Raw genomic sequence first — 20104 nt, 5'->3', positions numbered from 1 at the left:
ATAAAGAATCCTTCCCATGGAGAAATGTGTTGTTTTGAATTTATTTAAAAAAGAAAGTAAGATAACACTTTAAAATTGTACCCTACAGGGAACTAAAGATTATAATTAAAGGAGAGAAATACTTCAGCTCAACTCACAATTACAGAATGAAGCAAAATATTTTAACATTGGATATATTGAAGAAGATAATAATTTTAAGAGTCCACAATTTAAGAATGCCCCCCCCGCTTCTTTTTGTTTCTACTGAAGGGACTTTTAACAGTGTTAGTCTTTGTCTACGTATGTTGTATAGCTACAAATTCTGGAATAATTTATATTTTGAAAAAAAATTGTCTTGAAAAAGTATTTCGGGTATGAAGTACCAATTCTTCCCTAATTTAACTTTATTTGCTTCAAAGAAGAGCCTGGTCAACAATATTTGCTCAGAATTGTTGCAGTTCATTTCTAACACTGAGTGACTCCAACAAACCTCAGAAGAGGTATGCTAGTACATACATGGAGAAACGTGTGTCCATAACATTCACAAACAGAAATTAACCTCAGTCTTCAGTTCGCTTCAGTGAATGTGATTGCAGCTTGGGCTAATCTTCCCTAAATTGTCAATCCCATCCCAAATACCAAATACTCCTGAGTTTGGGACCATGCATACTGGGAGGAGAGAAGAAGTTGAAGAACTCTACAACATTACAAGACCAAGTATCATGGCATTCTTTGGCTTTCCTCTTAAGAGATGTTTGGGTCTGTTTTTTTCCTTGTTCCACATCCAATCCTAAATGGAAATGAGTGGTCAAGTATGCATCAAATTCTGGTGGCTATTTGGCGGCATTTAGAGAAACGTCTGTGCAATTTGAGCCCCACTTCTCAGACTGTTTTTATTGGAAAGGCATTCCGTGAATCTGTTCTGGTCCGCATCCCATTTCTTTCAGTGAGAGGAGACAAACATCAAAAGAAACCTCAAAGCCTGAAATTACAGAACACCTCCCTATAGTTCTAATCTGGCCATCCTTTATGATTATGAAATATTAGCTCCACTCAGTCAAATTGTCCCCCAGGAAGGAAGCCGAGGGATTCAGTTTACGTGATATTTTAAGGAGAAATCTGATTTCAAAACAAAACAAAGCACTGACACAGTGGTAAGTTAATTCCTTCCAACAACCCACACAATTACTTTTCAATCCTGTAAAATTAACTACTCAGAAGATTCTACGACTTTTCCGGCCCCCATGTTTACAATGTAAATATGGCTATGGATTCAAGCTTCATTGGCCAGATGGTCTATTCAAAGTCCCACAATTCTTCTCCCCCCCCCCCGCCACACCTGCCCACAATAATGGTGCCAGAAATACAGAAGGTTTGTATGGAACGGAAGAGAGGTAAATCATTGCATTTGGATAATCAAAGCTTCCTTTTTCAGAATGAAGATTCTTATTGAATTCCAAGTCATTTGGCAAATCATTAAAAAACATTTTTTTTTTCAATTGCACCTGTGGTTTCAGAACTTTTGTTTCAACTCAGTATGCCATGTAGTTATGCATGTAAAGTCCATCCTACTCTTTTAAAAACAAAATTAGCAATTAGAAAAATTGTTGACGGTTGGGAACAAGTTATCATATTTTTTTCTTTAAAAAAAATGAAGCTTTCAACAGTTTGAAGCTTCTTTTGATTTTAAAGGAGCAAAAGGCTTTTCCCTTATTAGGGTTACGATAGATATTCCTTTCTCATTGACCCACAAATCCGAGTCCCCAAACTGTAAAAATCTCGTCTTTCTTGGCATCTGCCAAGCTTCCTGTCCTACATTATTTTCTTGCATTACACTCGTAATTTTTTTTTAAAAGGGATATAGTAAAGCCTCAGGTATAATCTGAGATTTCCAACAATTTCTTGGGGCCCATGTGTGCCTGAAATCATGTGTGACTAGGAAGGGGGATCCAGATAGCCTAATAAAACAAAAACCTAACATAATAGATAGCCTAGCGATGGAGAGGGCCCTCCTTTATTCACTTTCTGAAAAAGGAAGTGTGTTTTGTGTTTGGCAATGACCACCATGTTGTGAGAGGATCACAACATATTCTCAAATTGCTAGATCTACCCACCAGCTCAGGAAAAGTTGAAGTTGCCTGCATCATACAAATTCAGGAATTTTTATACAGAAATCATTTTTTTTAATATTTGAATTTTTATTTAACATAAGTAAGGTCCTAGAACATAAAGCACTAAATAACATAAGGAGATTACTCATTAAATCACCAAAGGTGGCAGGAGGATGGTAACTTTATCTGCTTATGTAATGAAATACACTCCAGTCTATCCTACCCTACTCAGTATTTCAGCCCTAAGGCTAGATGCAATAAAATATCTAGTAATAATACTATTAAATCATTGCTTGGTCTCCATCATTTGGCATTAGTTGACAAAAAATAATAATTCTATGCTGCTTCAACTTTTCCTTTTTGCAACTGTTGTTAGCGTATGACCTAATATAAGGGAGAAACTGTGGGACAGTCTAAGACATTCTAATATTGATACTCCACTATTGTTCAATGATATAATTGGCATTATATGTATCAGTATACTGATATACTGACCAAAAGATTATTGACTTACAAAATAGTCTCTAGATTACAGATCCTAGCTTGTAAAGAACAGTGTGTGCATGCTTGGAATAGAATTTGGCTGTGGTTGTTCCTGTGGCATAGTGTCCAAACTACGCCAGAACTCATTGGTTCTATGCTTGCCCATGTCATATGTGGCCAGAAGTGACTAAGACTAATATATCACTCTAAATCTGTATCCGATTAAAAAAAAAGTTATGTGAAAACCTCAGTTGATCAAAGCCTTGAGAGGCAATGGAGGCCAATATCAACACATAGTGATGACTTCACCATGTTAAAGATTGTGACTTGGAATACAAATCTAAGCATTCCAAGTAAAAGATAAACAGCATGAAGTAAAATGAACTAAATAAAAACATGTTGTCTGTTTGTGAAATTACCACAGTAGAAAGAGGAAAGTTATCTTAAATCTGAATCAAGAGGATCTGATCTTGTATAATGAAATTAATAAACATGGATAGGGAGGTGCATGTTTAGTTATGAATGAACTGGCTAAAACGTCCCATCAGAAATTATGAATTTTCGTCTAGATTGTTGTGTGTATAAAAATAAGAATCCATTAGTTGATTCTACAATTCAACAAAGGGTGATAATTAAAAAACTAAGAAACTAGTCAGAAATGACCAGAATCACCAGTTGAGGAAGTCTCTGAATGCTGTTGCATTATAGGTAGCTGCGGTTTCATCCAGTACAGCCAATTTTAGGGATGATGAATGTTGTATTTCAGCAGTATCTGGAGTATTATATTATACCCATCTAGATGTACTCCAAGATAACTGGAAGAGTTCAGGTTGGGAGATGTTCAATAAAACTGAACCCACAATTCAATACCCACAAGGCAGATATAGAAAAGGTAAAAAAAAAGTCCAGTTCTTCCCCGATTACAGTGGGGCATTAGATACATCAATCAATGGAACATAAACAAGAGACTCTTCTGGAATCTTAAAAGAATATGGATTCATTATCTGGCCTTTGTAGGCTGCAGGTTACTTTATCAGTTTCTTGAAATACAAAACTGAAAAAGGAGCTATGTACGCAAACATGGTTATTGCCAGAAACAGTGAAATGGGATTCTGATTGTTAATGAAAACCATGCCATGCTGCCATCTCTTCATCTTTAAGGCATCACGTTAGTCATAAGCCCTTCGGTGCTGCAACTTATCTGTGAGAAGACAGAGCAAATGCCTCCCCACTTAATTTACCATGCCACTGATTACACTCCGGAAGCTCTTGATCGCAATCTTTTAGGCTGTCTTTAAGTCACAGTCTCTGCAATTCCCCTTTCTCCTTGCCAAGAATCGGCTGTCAAGGCTAAAAAAAAAAAATGGCCAAGTGCTCCCTGACAGAAAGATGATGCTGATTAGCTCCAGCATGCCACAGGGGAAAATATGACATATGCAGTAGCTTTCATAAAAGGAAATACAGGTTTCAAAGAATAAATATGGAGACTTCAAGCTCTATCTATCAATCCCCATTTACAATCTATTTACAATTGTCCCGAATGGAGATGCAGAAGTTACAACACCCGGGAATCCTGAGTAATGCTTCAGCACTGATGACTGTTGATTTCTTTCCCATGTTTGATCATTAATGGGCACCTGCCATTACCTTTCCCAGCTTATAATACATGTGTCACTTTATGCACCCTCGGTGGCCCAGGTAAAAGTGTTAATAGCTAGTACATGTAAGGTAAGAAAAGATGCTCATTGCTTCTGAAAAATCAAATTCCTGGGATAGATTTATAGGTGGCACCATGAGGAAGAAAGCTGCTTAATCGCTCAGTGAAAATCTGATGCAGAAGGATCTATCATGCAAATTCAAATTTTCTTTCCTTAAAGTCCTGTAGCTTTCATGTGCTTCTTCTTGGATAAATCTATCAAAAAGCAGTATGTTTTTTATGCATGCCGCATTGCCTTAGAGAGGTAAAAAATGCCACAAGAAACACAGTTTGCAGCAATCTCAAGATCCTAATAGCTAGGACTTGTGAACTAGGGCAGTATGACAAGAGGCTGGTTGGACCAAGGGACAGATCAATGTTGTTTTATATGAGAAATTATGTATTCATATCAGCCTGGCATAAAAGGAGGACAGAGAAAAGGCTATTGTGATCAGTATATAAAACAGTACCAAGTTCCAGAAGACCAAGATCAAACTACGATCAATCTCTCTAAAACACTTGTGTATTATGTAATACATTGTTCAATGGCACCCAGACATTATTCCATCACGTAGGTATCAACTTTGTAAGTACACAGTGAATTGTTGGGAAATGTGTTTGTGTAAATATGCATTCAGCTATAGAGAGTGGGATGGGTGTAACTGAAGGGAAACTTTCCTGGGAAAACCGTCATATTATCTTTTCTTCTTCTCTCATCCAAAGCAATTACCACATCTATACTGGCTCAGACTGAAGGAGTTTTATAAGAGGAAGATGCACACGACTCTGCTTCCTACTGATCTGGCTGCCATAGGAATGGTGATTAGAAATTCCAGAAGAAAAATGTCAATTTGCCATTGTACAGCAAATAGACATAGCTGAACACTTCGATTTGCTTCTTCAAGGATTAAGGGGTTGTGATTGAGCTTTTGGGCTGTTTGTCAATTTCTCTCTGTGGCAGGCAACTTCTGGATAAATCTAATTAAGTTCAGGCTCCAAAGATATTTATATATGTTGGTGTGTAACAACACAATCAATCGATGGCAGTGTTCCTAACTGATGGTAAGGCCAAGAAAGCAATGGAAGTGTGCAAATCCTCCAGGATCTTTGCTTTGCTTTGAACAGAGGGCCTTCCAAGTTTGGGAAGTAGCCACAAGACTTCACTTCCCTAGCAACCACAATTTCTGGGTATGTTTATTGCCTCCAAAAAGCTGCTGCTTATGCAAATTAAGGTAGACTAAGTTTACATTGAGACAACCTGCTGCTACAGGCACTTTCTGGTACTAAGGGGAAACTAAGAACCTTCTCCAAAGCTATGACAAGATTCATTTTTACCCCTCACTCTTTTTTCTAATTTACCAACATTTACATCAGAGATTCCCAAACTTTTTTAGTCAAGGACTTTATTTGGCCTTTCACGACATATTCCAAAAAGGGGAGAGTACCAGGAGAAAAAAGAAACACATTTCACTTTTAAACCGAAGCACCATTAAATCAGAATGAGTACATTTAACATTACTTTTTTCTCTGGATTTAATAATGTTCCTCTTCAGATTCACCAAAGGTTGGCATTTGATTGCCATTTTGGAGAGCTCTAAGGAAGAGGCATCCATAGCTTTGCTTGACCACAGATAAGCATTATACCTACCCATGGCTCACTTTTCTGCTTCTAGGCATGCAGTCTGGTAATGAAAAATGGTATGGCTGTTTGAATGGCTCATACATGAGCGTTGTGTTGGTGCTTCTGAATCTTCCAAAGGACCTCTTCCCAGTCAGATTCAAAGCCTGGCCATCCTTTTTGTGTTTTCCTGCTCAAATGCCCTTTGGGATGTGCAGAACAGATCACTTGTGAACCAAGGACTAAGAACAAGAGCATCTACACAAGTTAAACCTAGTGATCTTTCAGATACTGGGTGCTGCCTTTCCCAGCTAACTGTAATTTATACTGTAATAAGAACTGAGAACAAAACTGATGGGGGCTACCAAACTGTCACCATGGAAACATTTGCAAATACGAGGCCCAAAAACTAATAAACACTGGTTTTATTGTGCATGTCTAGGGAAGACTTCAAAGAAGTCTTGCCAAGAAGAGAAGGCCTTCAGGCACAAACTGTCATACTAAGAAATAGACATAATTGTTGTATGCCATTATGCTAGTCACAGTTACAATGATTTTGTATACTCTTCTGTACATTTAATTTGTATTTTTTAAAAAAACTTAAGGAACTTTACACTTCAACTCTTGTTTCTGCAGGCTTACAATATCTCTCTGGCTCCATTACAGATCATCATAGGCTAGGTAACCAGATGGTTTGGGCTATGGCTCTCCAAAGACCTAGCTCTTGGCCAAGCTTCTGGGAGTTGTAGTTCCAACATTTTAAAAGGCAACAAGTTGAGAACATCTGGCCCTTGAGACATATTACGTGGCTGACTCAGCCTTCCATCCTTCCGAGGTAGTTAAAATGAGGACCCAGATTGTTGGGGGCAATAAGCTGACTTTGTAAAAATGCTGTTTGGGCGGGGGGGGGGGGAAGTCCTAATAAGCAGGCATATACATAGAATGAAGGCTATTGCTAAGCACATTGATTTGTGCTTCTTAGATTGTAAGCCGCCCTGAGTCTTCGGAGGGGCAGAGGTCGACCGCGAGGCCTCTCGCTTGTGGAGTCCCTCAGGGGTCGGTCCTCTCGCCCCTTCTGTTCAACATCTACATGAAACCGCTGGGTGAGATCATTCGTGGTTTTGGAGTTGGGTATCATCAGTATGCTGATGATACCCAACTTTTCATTTCGACCCCAAACCACCCCAGTGATGCCCTCGACGTGATGTCCCGGTGCCTGGAGGCGGTCCGGGTCTGGATGGGGAGGAACAGGCTTCGTCTCAACCCCGACAAGACGGAGTGGCTGTGCGTACCGGCATCCCGGGATATTCAGGATATCCCACCCCTCATTATGGGGGGTGAGTCATTACCTCCTGTAGATAGGGCTTGCAACTTGGGAGTCCTCCTAGATTCACAGCTCTCTTTAGAAGATCATATTGTAGCTGTAACTAGGGGGGCGTTCGCCCAGGTTCGCCTGGTGCGCCAGTTGCGGCCCTATCTAGACCGGGATGCCTTGCGCACGGTCACTCATGCGCTCGTGACCTCTCGTCTTGATTACTGCAACGCTCTCTACATGGGGCTACCCTTGAAGACCACTCGGAGGCTCCAGCTGGCACAGAATGCAGCCGCGAGAGTTGTGTCGGGGGTCTCCCGGTACTCCCGTGTTACACCTTTGCTCCGCGAGCTGCATTGGTTGCCAGTTGTCTTCCGGGTGAGGTTCAAGGTGTTGGTAATGACCTACAAAGCCCTCCATGGCATGGGTCCAGAATACCTTGGGGAGCACCTGCAGCCGGCGTCAACTTCCCTCCGCCCAGTACGCTCCCACAGAGAGGGCCTCCTCAGGGTGCCGCCGGTCAAAGAATGCCGACTGGTGGCCCCCAGGGGGAGAGCGTTCTCTGTGGGTGCACCGGACTTATGGAACCATCTTCCGGTAGAGCTCCGGATGGCGCCTGACCTCCGCTCCTTCCGGCGCGACCTTAAAACCCATCTCTTTAAGGAAGCGGGCCTGGCCTGATGGGATGGGGTGGGTTTGTTATTATGACTTTAATTTTAAATTTGTACTATGGGCATTGTTTAATCATGTTTTAATAATTTTAACTTTTGTATCTGTCTTTTACGTATTGCCCTGTTAACCGCCCTGAGTCTCTTGAGAGAAGGGCGGTATATAAATTAAATAAATAAATAAATAAAAAATAAAAATATAAATGGGATTAAAAAAAATATATCTAAATTTCTCTGCTGAAAAGTGTACCTATATACCTCACACATGAAATCATAGTTAATACAAGGAAACAACTGCTACTTCAAGCACTGCTCTACAAGAATATATTTTGTGAGACTCATCATGAAACTTCCAAGGCTACTCAAGTACCTAGCCGAGTAGCAATGCAGAATGTGCTATCTGAAGTGTAACAATCAGCCAAAATAGTACATTGGCTCTGTTTTCTGCCACATTCCTATTCCTTTAGATTAGAAACATCTACTCAATCCATGATAATATCTGCTAATGCTATTAATTACTATTAATAGCATTAGCAATAGCTATTAATTAGCACTGCTATCGCTAATGCTATTAATAGTAATTAGCTATTAATTAACATTCCTGTAATTTTGAGGCCATGAATTTGAAGAGTTTGTTTAGATCACATTAGGACTGAGTTCTAAACTTAACATGGGTAAGTCAGCATGGCTGTGAGTAGCAAATCACAACAGATTGAGTGGGCCTTTGTTAAGTCTGAGCATTTCTCTCCTGAGGACATCTGGGATTTGATGGGCAGTGCTGTCCACCTCATAGATCCCAAGGAATGCTGATCGTAAGTACACAGGCATCTCAAAAAATAGACACCTTTTAGATTATTACCTCAGAGCACATTTTGGCCACACCAGAAAGAGTTAATTTCTGCTACATTTCTTAAAGTAAGACCTGTATTTGTTCTTTTTTTCCTATCCAAAGGTTGAAAAAGAGAAATAAACTTTGGGATAAGTATTGGGAGAACAAGGATATATGCACATGGGCAAATTAATTCTTGGTGAATTCTTGTCACAGCACAAAGGAATGTAGAAGAATTTTTTTTTGTACAAAAAATACCACATGGGAATATAATAAAGATTAGTATAACCTTGAGAACCAAATCAATTGACTTTTTTTTAAAGAATACATTATGTCTATTGTATGGCCTGAAAAACCCCCAAAATTTTTACATAGTCAAGTCTTATGTGGGCAAACATGCCAGTTTTGTATCTTACCCTCATTCAAGGTTTTCACAAACCTAATTCTTTCCATCCTGTTTAGGAATGAATACTTGAAAGAGTTCAGTTTTTATTTTTTATTCTATTTATATAGCTGCTCATCTTATTTTTATATGAATCTAGGCAGCTTCTTTGCCTTCCTTCTTCTTACTAATCTATCTGTAGTCTTTTTTTTTAAAAAAATTACTCTTTGTACTTCAATCTCATAATACATTAACAATACTCAAAATTTTTGTTCTATGTTGTTTCTGGTTTTAAACTGAAGATTTCCCTCTTCAGTTACTACCTGAATGGCTCCTACCTCCTTTTTAAACTGTAAGCTGCTTAAAGACTTTTTATGATCCCTGACCTTGGACCATGCTTACTGGCTTTAATGGGCTAGTCATCTTGGAATCCCCTAAATATATATTATTCTTTTTTTCCTTTTACTTAACTACAACTAATTTTCCCAACTTTCATCTAGTGGCATCTGCCTGTAGTTTTCACTCTTTTTGAGGTAGCAGTACATTTAAGATTTTCTTCAACACTTTCCTAGCAATCCTTAAGTATTATAAAGCAATGTGCCTCTATTGAAGTGATTCATTGTAAAAACATATGGTGGTCTACTTAGGAGAAAAGCATATTGTAGTGATGCATTTGTTGCTCCACCAGTCTGAGAATTAATAATGGTCTGAACTGTTGAACAGGATGATGTGGGTGTGCCCTTGTCAAACCATAGGTAGGTTATTACACACTGACCATTCTTCTGAATAAAAAAAAACCCATCAGTGTAGTTCTCCAGTCAGATTAAAACAAAATCATAGAATTGCCACAAGAAATAGCAAGTCAGTCAGTCCAGATTACAAAAAATCAAAACAAAACAGATATATCACATTAGCATCGTCAAACAGGATCACTGCAGCAAGAAGTATCAATAACAAGACTTTCTTGACCAGACTGTTGAGAAAAGCATACATCAACATACCAGCATACATGCCAAAACATCTACAGAAAATAGTCCCTCTTTAGGTGGCCATGGAACACCCTGTAAGATGAAGATCAGGAAGCAAAAACGACACAGTCATAATACTGCAAAATAGACATTGAACTAGAATCTGCTATTCAAATTGAAATGTAACTGAGAACGGGAGGAAAATCAGGCATTTAAAATTACATAACTGTGAAAGGGAAATCTGAAAATGTATACATAAATTGCTTACTGTGATCCAAAGGTACGCTTAGATGCATATAATTGGAACAAGAAGAAAGCCACTTAATTCATGGCATGGTTGCTCAAACAGAGGTGACTGGGCAGGTCAAAATGAAAATGACCAGGCTTGCTTTCAAGGGGATGCTTCATCTGAAGCGTTATCAAACCAAAGCCCTCCTGGTTTTGATAACTGAAATATATCTTTAATATTCAGAAGGAATGGAAATACTGTATATCTGAATCAATTAGGACCACCAAGCAATACTGCAAAAGGAAAAAGGAATAATGAGCAAATGCTAAAGCGTCATTTGGCATTTGTAGCAAGAAAGGAAGATGCTCCATAGGAGTTGAGTTTCTTCAAAGGATGCTCCCTTTTTTTCCTGTTACAGGGCCTTTAGCATATATTTAAAGCCATTCTGAATTAATTTAATCCATAAAACTATTCTTGGAGGGAGTTAATTGAGCCATATTGTGTATGAATGTCTTCTGCCAGGTAGGTTTATTTTTGAATAAGGGGTTATGTGTCTAGAGAGCTGAGACTTACAGCCACACTCTGAAGTGAAGACTGACACACAAGATAAAAAGGTCTGCTACACTTTGTTAAACGTTGGGAGCAATTCCAAATTTCATAGCCTCATGTGAAATCAAGCAATTCTTTAGGACTGATGAGGGAATGCTTGGCACAGTAAAAATACATCCATGCCCCTGAAAAAGCATCAGAATTAAACAGATACAGTTTGACAGTTCTTAAAACCTAGTTGTAGTACAAAATGTTTTATGACAAATAATTTGTTAACCTCTTTGTAGTCCCGAGTTTAGGAAATGCACTATAATTTCAGAGTTTAGCTGTAAAGACCTAGATCTTAATACCCCAAAGTATTATACTAGCTGAAGAAGCCACTTTAAATAATTCCTGAATATGAGTCCTGTGTCTATCACAAAATCCATGTTAAACGATGCCAATTCACAGGTCCTAAAACTGCATGCTTTTGAGATCTCTTAATCTGGCAAAACATTATAAAAATTAGAATGGAGTAGGGAAGAGGGAGGAATTATGATATCTATAGTCCTCAATTATAGCATAGGAAAAGACCACATTCCAAAATAGACTGTACCTAGAACAGTAGGTAGACTTTCAGTACACAATAAATACGGAATACTAAGGAACCTATTTATAGTATTTGACATCTGAACTGTAATGATATAAAATTCAGGCTTTTTCTAGGGAACCATCAGAGTTGGATGTGAATTAAAGATGTTATAGATACATGTCCAATATGTGCAGTGCTGCAATGAAAACTACTGTATATTGCACAGAACATCATGTGACAAGTTTGACACCCATGTTTTAGAAGAACAGTATCCAAAATCAAAAAGTAAGAATGATATGTCATGTATTTTGAACTTTCTCAATTTTCTATGAAAATCAGTGGGTTTTTAAAAATATCTGATACAGTAGAGTGTAAAATCCATAATATGTAACTTCCTTTGTTTTATAATGTTTATGATTCCTTTCCTTTTATTTTGTCTGTCTGCTTCTCCTAAACAGGCAAAAATTAAGGTACGTTTAACAGCTTATACTTACAGTTTAAGCAAAAATTTTAAAATGTAAATTCATCAACAATGTATAAACATTTTCTAAATACTTTCCAATTTTATACACTAAAATGCTCTTGAAAGCAAATCAAAGTATAAACATATCAATTTATAAACTAACCACGTGACTCTATCTCTATGAAGACTGTTAAAAACAAGCTATTAGAAAGGTATTTTTATTTCACCCTACCTCACTTCCACCATTCAATATTTCTTGGTGGAATACAAATTTAACTAAATAATAATAACTGCAGAAGATGACCAGGCTGACCCAGGGGAGGAGTCAAATGCATCATCAGTCATGAGTCCCTTCGTGCCCAACAAAAAGATCTAAATCCAGCTTTCTTGATTTCTACTGACTCTTATCTACTGTGAATTTGTCTTGACTGTTAGCAGTTCAGATTCTTGTTTAGAGGTAGCATGGAATACACTTGTACTCATTTGAACAACCCTGGTTCTTGATTTCTTGCACCTATCAATAATTAAAAAACAATTACAAAATTACAAAAAATACTGTGACTTGCAGGTCCAAGTTCAATGTTTATGAAAAAAGAAAACTGTTTTTTTATTTAAAAAGTTTTACAATACATTTTGACTTTAATCCCCCCTCCCCCACCCCTATCCAACCCTCCCTATCCCTCTCCCCCACTCCCTCCTCCCCCCCCCGACTTCCCAGAGCTAAATACAGGGCATAAAATCGAAAAACAAACATGAACACCCCTATGTTATCAACAATAAACTATAAATTCTATCTCTCTCTAGCTCATATAAAATGAATACAAACAATATTAATATTACAAATAAAGTAGAAAAGAAAAAGAGGAAAACATAAAAAGAGCTTTACTCAAAATAAGTTTTCTTAATCCCAGTCCTTATTCATATTAATTTCAAAAAAAAGAAAAGAAAAAAAAACTTTCACCTGCTATTTACATTCTCCCACCTTTCTCTAATTTCCAAACAAATTCTCAGTTACACGCCAAAAGCGCCTATCTCTGTTAATCTTAATAATCTCCGACCAACTAAACTATGATCAAAAATAGTTCTTGCATGTATCACGCCAAATGTCTCGCAGTTCCAAATCATCCTTAAGTTAAAAGAAAACTGTTGTTATACCCAATCTTCACTGGAACCCTCGGTGTGATACCTACGTAGTATCAACCTGATATTTTACAAAAACACCCCAAACATTCTGCCTGGTATTATTCTTAAGAGATTATTGTCAGGCACAAGAAATCAGGAAGCAAGGTGATTCAAAGGAATCCAGGTTTATTGCATGCAACACTCTCTACAAGAATCTGAACTACTAATGATCAAAGTATACTGGCAGTAAATGAGGGTCATTAGAATTCAAGGTAGGCTGGACTTAGATCTCTTGTGGGTCTGAAGGGATCCGCAACTGATGACATCCTTGACTTAATTTTTCTTTCACACTAAAAATAAGCTCAAACTGGTTGAAAAGTAAGCCTTTAATGAAAACAGAGAAACTAAATTAATAAATTTCCAAACAGCATCACGTATTAAGTATCTTCTTCTGGAATTTCCATGTTACACAAATCATTAGTTCTAAGCAACTTAATTCTTACTTATATTTTAGTTATATGACCGTGTGTTATATGATTGTTATTATGCAAAAACTGGAAAATTATATTTTTATTGAATACTGGAGTCACACTGAATGCACCACAGCCTTCGGAAGTGCGCTGCCATATGAACAAAAGGTACTGATAAAATGGAAACCAATTCAAGAAAAGGTTAAAAATGCACATTACAATTTCATGTAGCACTGAGCAAAGATGAACCTGAAGCATATTTTCCCATATTATTCTTCTTCAGCAAGATTTCCAATTGAGCAGTCATATCTGAGGCATCAATTGCAACTTGAAACATCGTCCCATTTAAATCCAGTGCCTAAGAGAAGTCAGGGATGCACCATAGGTCTGGAGTGCAGGATGTGTTCCTTTGAAGGCCATCAGAAGTGAACCTGCCTCAGCAACAAAGCCTTTTTCCTGCAATTGCTTTGCTATTTCTATCACATTCCAGCGTCCTTCCTCTTGATTGGTGATCATATGGTTAACAAGGTGAGAATAATAAACTGTGGAAATGCATTTCACTACTAATTTCTCATCGAGGAGCAAAGAAAGAAATTCAGAATCACAGTTGGCATCATCAACCTGGACAAAAAAAAGAAGCACACAGCTAACATTATTTTTGAAAAATGAATATAGAGTTGTATATTTTATTCACAGATGGAATGATAAGCCACTCAATTTCCCTACTTCTCTTTCACCATCACTGCCTTTCCTCCTCTGTTGGGTAAGAATCCATCCTATATACTGAAAATGCTGTGACAGATGTAGCCTACTTTAGTCAACTGGATAAAAGTTGATAATTAGATAAATATGCCTAACTTTGTTCCCCAACAGGAAGCATGGATGGTAGAGTCATTTGGATTTTAAGTTTGAGGTGTTTTCTATCATTTTATAAAGTGCACAAAATGGGTGTGTGGAGATACACACAGCACGAGCGGTTGCACAGAATCTGTCAGTGGAAAGGAAAGCAGGTAAAAATGAATAAACACGTCTTCCCCCCCCCTCCTCCTTGTTTGAATGGAAGCCTTGATCACGGTTCTTTCTACTAAGGAAAAGTTTTGAACTAATGCTCTGAATTTTATCTGAGCAACTTTCCATGATATCCACAAGCTATTATGCTGATAAGAAAATATGCAAGTTTCCCTGCTCAATGTTTTGAATTAATACAAACCACAATTTCATATGATTGCACACAACTTCTGAGATTCATGCATATTTACTAGATAGCAAGTATTGTTCCTTATGTGCACTTGGCTTCAGGAATAACATCTTTTCATTCAGATTTTGAGCTGTTATACTAGCAGAATGGCTCATTAAGTTGAATCCCACAATCAACTCTTCACCTTTAGATTACATTGGCAAAACTGGCTCCCAACTGATATAGAGGCTTTGAGAACAACAACAGCAGGCTTGAGTGATTTGCAAATTGCAGATCGTATTAAAAACAAGATGGCCATGTTCTAATATAAGCAATTTACATACTTCATTTAAAAGCACTTTTGCAGAAAGATAAGCTGTTTTAACAGCACAAAAAACCTTCAAGTTTCAAATCCAGATTTTTTTTTAAACTATTTATTAGTTTTTTAAAAAAACTAATAAATAGGCAATTACATTATACAAATTGCCTGTTTCACAAAAGCAATTCTAGAACATTAAATTGAGTGCACTGAATAAGACAAAAGATATTTGGCCAGTTTGCTTATGGTGTTTGAGAAATAAAAAGGCAATGAATTGTTGTTCCTCGACATGTTGATACTTGTGAAGTATAATAGATGCCACAAAAAAAAAAAAAAAAAGCCACAGCAACCAAAATATCCTGCACCGTCCATGGCTGAAACAAAGAAAGTTTTAGTTGTACAATATGGACAAAGGAAAAGGACAAAGGGTTAAACCATAGATTTTATTACAAAATTGAGTTTTAAAGCAATCAATGTGTAAAAATGGAAGAGATGGTTTTCACAGCTTGCGTTATGCTATAAAAAATCCTCAGTAGGCAGAGCAGATATTGCAAGGCATTGTCTCTTGATGCTTGCAGATGTGTAATTATCTGACAGCTGATTTACTCAAAACAATAACAAAGTACAATGAAAACAAAGATTATGATTTTAGACCAGTTTGGAGAAAATATGCAATCTCTTATCTCCTTCCCAAATTGGAGTTACACGAGGCAGTTATTAGCCCACAACAAAACACAAATTAAGTATTTCATTTTACCTTGAGCACGTTATTGACTCATTTCATCTCTCATTTGTTAACACCCAAAAGTGGATTAGGAGATTTAATGGAAGGCAAAGAAGGTGGCATACACAATCTCATTGCTTGCTCTAAACCCCAATTTATATCTGAAGGAAACCACCCAGGATTTGGAAAAGGAAGCAAAGTGCTGGCAATATTTAATTATGACTACTTTTTTGCAAAAAAACAAGCTGCTTCAACTTTTAATTGTGCTACTGTTTTCCTTTATTTTCCCCATATACGGTTAAAGAATGTAGGAATTAATCCTCTGCTACACTAGTTTTTTCCCCCATTAAAACATAATATTAAGTGAAGGGCAACAATTCCTAATTTTGTGCCACAAAGTTAGTAAAATTCTGTGCTGACATTTATTCAAAGAAAACTTTCTCTAATAGGTTTTTGATATATGGGTGAATTTCCAAACCTATCATCTTATTCTCTGAATACCTTCTGGCTTTGCTGTATGGCAAAGTGGCCACTTGTTAATTTCTGCACTCCCCCACCCCCATCGACACCTCTTTCAGTTCAGCTCACAGAGAGTAGTCAATTGCCAAAGCTCAACAACAGTGTCTCCTTTTACTGTATGCAACTGCAATCTTTTCCCCTTTTCTCTGCCTACGACAAGACGACTTTGAAAATGCTCAGTAATTGGCAAATAATAATTAAGCTTCACTTCATTCAACTTAAAAAAAAATCCTACTCTAAAAAAAAAACCCTTAGAAACCCTCAGCTGATAACTATTTCAGAATTAGTCAGGAATCATTAATTCAATTATTATTCTTTTGCTCTGGCCTTGTCTGTTTGGCGTACAGTCTCTGCCAACCTGCAAATACACATATGAAAGAAAAGTACCATGTATAAATGTTTATTGGCAGGGAAAGGGTAGGAAGACTCTCCAGGACAGGCTTAGTGTGAGTTTAGTGTTTAGGACTGTTTGAAATATCAGTAGGGTGGAAGAAGCCATTAAATTTTTTTTTTTGGTGGGGGGGGACTTCATTTCACAGGGCAGGTGCTGCTATAGAGAGGGCAAACTTCCAGCAATCTATACAAGTGGCTTGTTTAACTGATGGAGCAGGCCAAAATCTGCTAGGTCATGGGTGGGGAACCTTGGCTCTTTTATGACTTGTGGACTTCAACTCCCAGAATTCCTGAGCCAGCCATGGGTGGGAGTTGAAGTCCACAAGTCATAAAAGAGCCAAGGTTCCCCACTCCTGCGCTAGGTCAAACCAGCTGGCCATGCTGACTGTGGAATTCTGGAAGCTACAGTTCACACATCTTAAAGTTGCCAAGTTGGAAAAACACTATTTCTCTTTTGTTGAATATTCTTTCTGGATGGTTGCTTTTAACTTTCCCCCAAGTAAATATGGTCCCCTAAAATGGCGAGAGAAGCTAACAAACTGCTTCCTGTGTGTTTAATATATTTCAAATGCTAAATTAGTACTCTCACTATGTCTAAGGTGAAATAATGTCAGCTGCTGCTATTGTTTTTTTTTTAGGATTTTAAAGGCTGATGCTTAGATTTCTCCCATCTCAGTAGTCCAACAAATCCAGAGGCAGGAGAAGCGTTGCTCACTAAGGTGGAGCAAAAAGACAGACTTCTTCTACCTTTAGGTCTTTTTAGATGACAGATTTAAATGCATGAGATTTTAAAATCACAGCAGTGAAAACCAGAAGGTACAGGAGAGCCATGAAAAGTGAGTGATTAGCATTGAGAGCGTGCAGACAATCAACATTTTTTTTAAAAAAAAATATATATATAAATACCTATTTGCTTTGTCTAATTAGTGAAGAAAAGTTTCTGCTTTTGCAAAGGTGACCCCCAGGCTTAAGCAGAGAGAAATGGAAACAGATGCAGGCCAAGAACAGGAGAGATGCAGCTGCCAACGACCTTAGCTCAACAGGCAAATGCTGGCTGGAATTACAGCATAAGGCATACGTTTACCCAGAATGCCACTGGGAAAGAAAAATACTTGGGATATTTTAGATGTTTATTAATTTAACCAATTTAATGTTAAAATAGCCGCAGGACAGTAACTGTTTCTTGAAATGTAAAGACAAAGCTTGAACCAAACCACTGTAGAAAATAAAACAAATCCCTAAAGAGGAAAACAGATTGCTTCTGGATCATAACTCAAGGGCGAGAAAACAAGTTAAATACTGGAACTATGCAATTGCTACTTGAGCATATTAGCATGCAACGAACATATCAAACGCATGAAAAACTAAATCCATTTTCATTTCTGCAGCCTTCTCCTTTAGTATTCTCCTTTAAGAATTTACAAACAATATTTAGAACTCTGGCAATTAATAAGTAGTACTGTATAAACAAAAGGGCCGCGGTGGCTCAGTGGGTTAGGACGCTGAGTTTGTCGATCAGAAGGTTGGCAGTTTGGCGGGTCGAATCCCGAGTGCCGCGTAGCAGAGTGAGCGCCTGTTACTCGTCCCAGCTTCTGCCAACCTAGCAGTTTGAAAGCACGTAAAAATGCAAGTAGAAAAATAGAGACCACTACGGTGGGAAGATAACAGCGTTCCGTGCGCCTTTGGCATCTAGTCATGCCAGCCACATGACCACGGAGACATCCTCGGACAAGCGCTGGCTCTTTGGCTTTGAAATGGAGATGAGCACCGGCCCCTAGAGTTGGAAATGACTAGCACGCATGTGCGGGGGGAACCTTTACTGTATAAACAGCCCAATAAGAACAATGCTAGATTAAGACAAAAGATTTCCTACACAAAATACTGAAAGCATAAATATAGTTATGAACATCAGAGAGAATAATTAAAAATGAGCCAGGCTCCTCCCCCTTTTATAGCAAGCTTTGCCCTTCTTGTATCCACTCAATATGAGCATTAGGGTGCTGCTTCTCATCTCTCTTTCATCACTAGTAGCCCTCTTGCAGGAGAGGATTGCTCTTACTGTTCTATAAGGAATCAATTTATGGCAATGAGATCCTTTCTCTTTTAAAAATACAAGATAAGGAATGAAAATTAGTTTAGCTACATATGTTTTTTATGCTAAAGACATGATAGAAAATATCTGAAAGGCAGTTAAAAAAAGTGTGAGTAACATGCAGAATCTGGAAATTGTTGACTAACACTCACATAGCAGGATAGGCTGTTTCTGTCTATTTAATCAACTAATGGGCCCAGGATGCTACCACAGCTATGTAGAGGCAGTGATGAAGTAGTACACAGTGACAGCTGAGATAATAAAGTCTTAAATCAGTGAAGATTTCAGTTTAACAAATCCAACAAATAAATATTAGAGTTCAGGAGCTTGAATTGCTTATACAATGCAAAATTAGGTAAAATTAATGAAAATGAATATATGTATGAGTTTATATACATGGCCTTCAACATGAATACCACCAAATGTGTGGAGTAAGTGATGATACAATTTCAGCATTTCAGTCTTGGTATTCTTTTTATGCTTACCACAATAATACCTTCCTGAGTATGGAAAGAAATAATCGTAACTTATGACCAATCTTGATCGATTCAACAAATTTGTCAGTGAAATACTGTTACTATTTTAACTAAATGGAATTTTAGAGTAGTTTTAATATATATATTTGTTGTCACTGTGTGTTGGGGGGACAGAGCACGGGGGGACGCTCAGCTAATCTCAATGTACACATGTTGTACTTTGACAATAAAGGTTTATTATATATATATATATATATATATATATATATATATATATATATATATATATATATATATAGTGTGTGTGTGTGTGTGTGTGTATACACACACACACACACATACATTATCAATGTTTGACATGTGCTTTTTTTCTAAAAAAAAAGTGATGAGCTGAGGCTTACCAGTTCACATGCTAAATGTGCAATTTGAAAGCTAGAAACTAAATATTATTAATCTTCAACTCTACCTAGAATTATAAACAAAACTCAAAACAAAACAAATCTTAGCAGAACTTTGTTGTTCTATTGAGACAAGACTCCATTCACACTAAATGTGATGGCCTGGTGCTACTGGCAAACCTAATATTCTTTCAATTATTTATACTCGAGATTCATTGCCGAAGATAAAACAGTTATTTCTGATCAGGGAAATACACAGAAACAGTAATCTGGAGGTGGATAAGCAGCAAATACAAGGGTAATGTAATTTCAGAAAAGTTAGATAAAGAAGCCAGCCTTTTTACTGCAGGCAGAAGCAGCTGAAATCCTGGTATCAGCATTTCCCCCACCATTATCTCTTTGAATGTAAACATCCATAAAGCTGTCAGTATTAGACAACAAATGACTAAATAATACATCTGATCAGCAAGTGAGCACTGCATTTCCTCTTGCATATCTGTCGCTGTGAGCCTTGCTAGGAAAATCAATAGGCTCTGATTTTGCTTTCCAGATGCTG

General features: G+C 37.5%; 1 protein-coding gene across 2 annotated transcripts in view; it reads right to left on the bottom strand.

Annotated features, from left to right (window-relative positions):
• Nucleotides 1-13351: 13351 nt before the first annotated feature.
• Nucleotides 13352-20104, bottom strand: part of NBAS (NBAS subunit of NRZ tethering complex) — a 175961-nt gene continuing 169208 nt past the window's right edge. For both annotated transcript variants that reach the window (XM_083348576.1, XM_083348577.1), the window contains exon 52: nt 13352-14071. In XM_083348576.1, the coding sequence (XP_083204702.1) occupies nt 13796-14071 (276 nt within the window). In that variant the 3' untranslated portion in view covers nt 13352-13795. The remainder of the gene's footprint in view (nt 14072-20104) is intronic.

This window comes from Vipera ursinii, assembly GCF_947247035.1.
Source record: "Vipera ursinii genome assembly, chromosome: 1".
In the NCBI taxonomy this organism is placed as follows: Eukaryota; Metazoa; Chordata; class Lepidosauria; order Squamata; family Viperidae; genus Vipera; species Vipera ursinii.
Note: the sequence above shows the minus strand (reverse complement) of the source record. Positions and strands in the feature narration are given on the sequence as shown.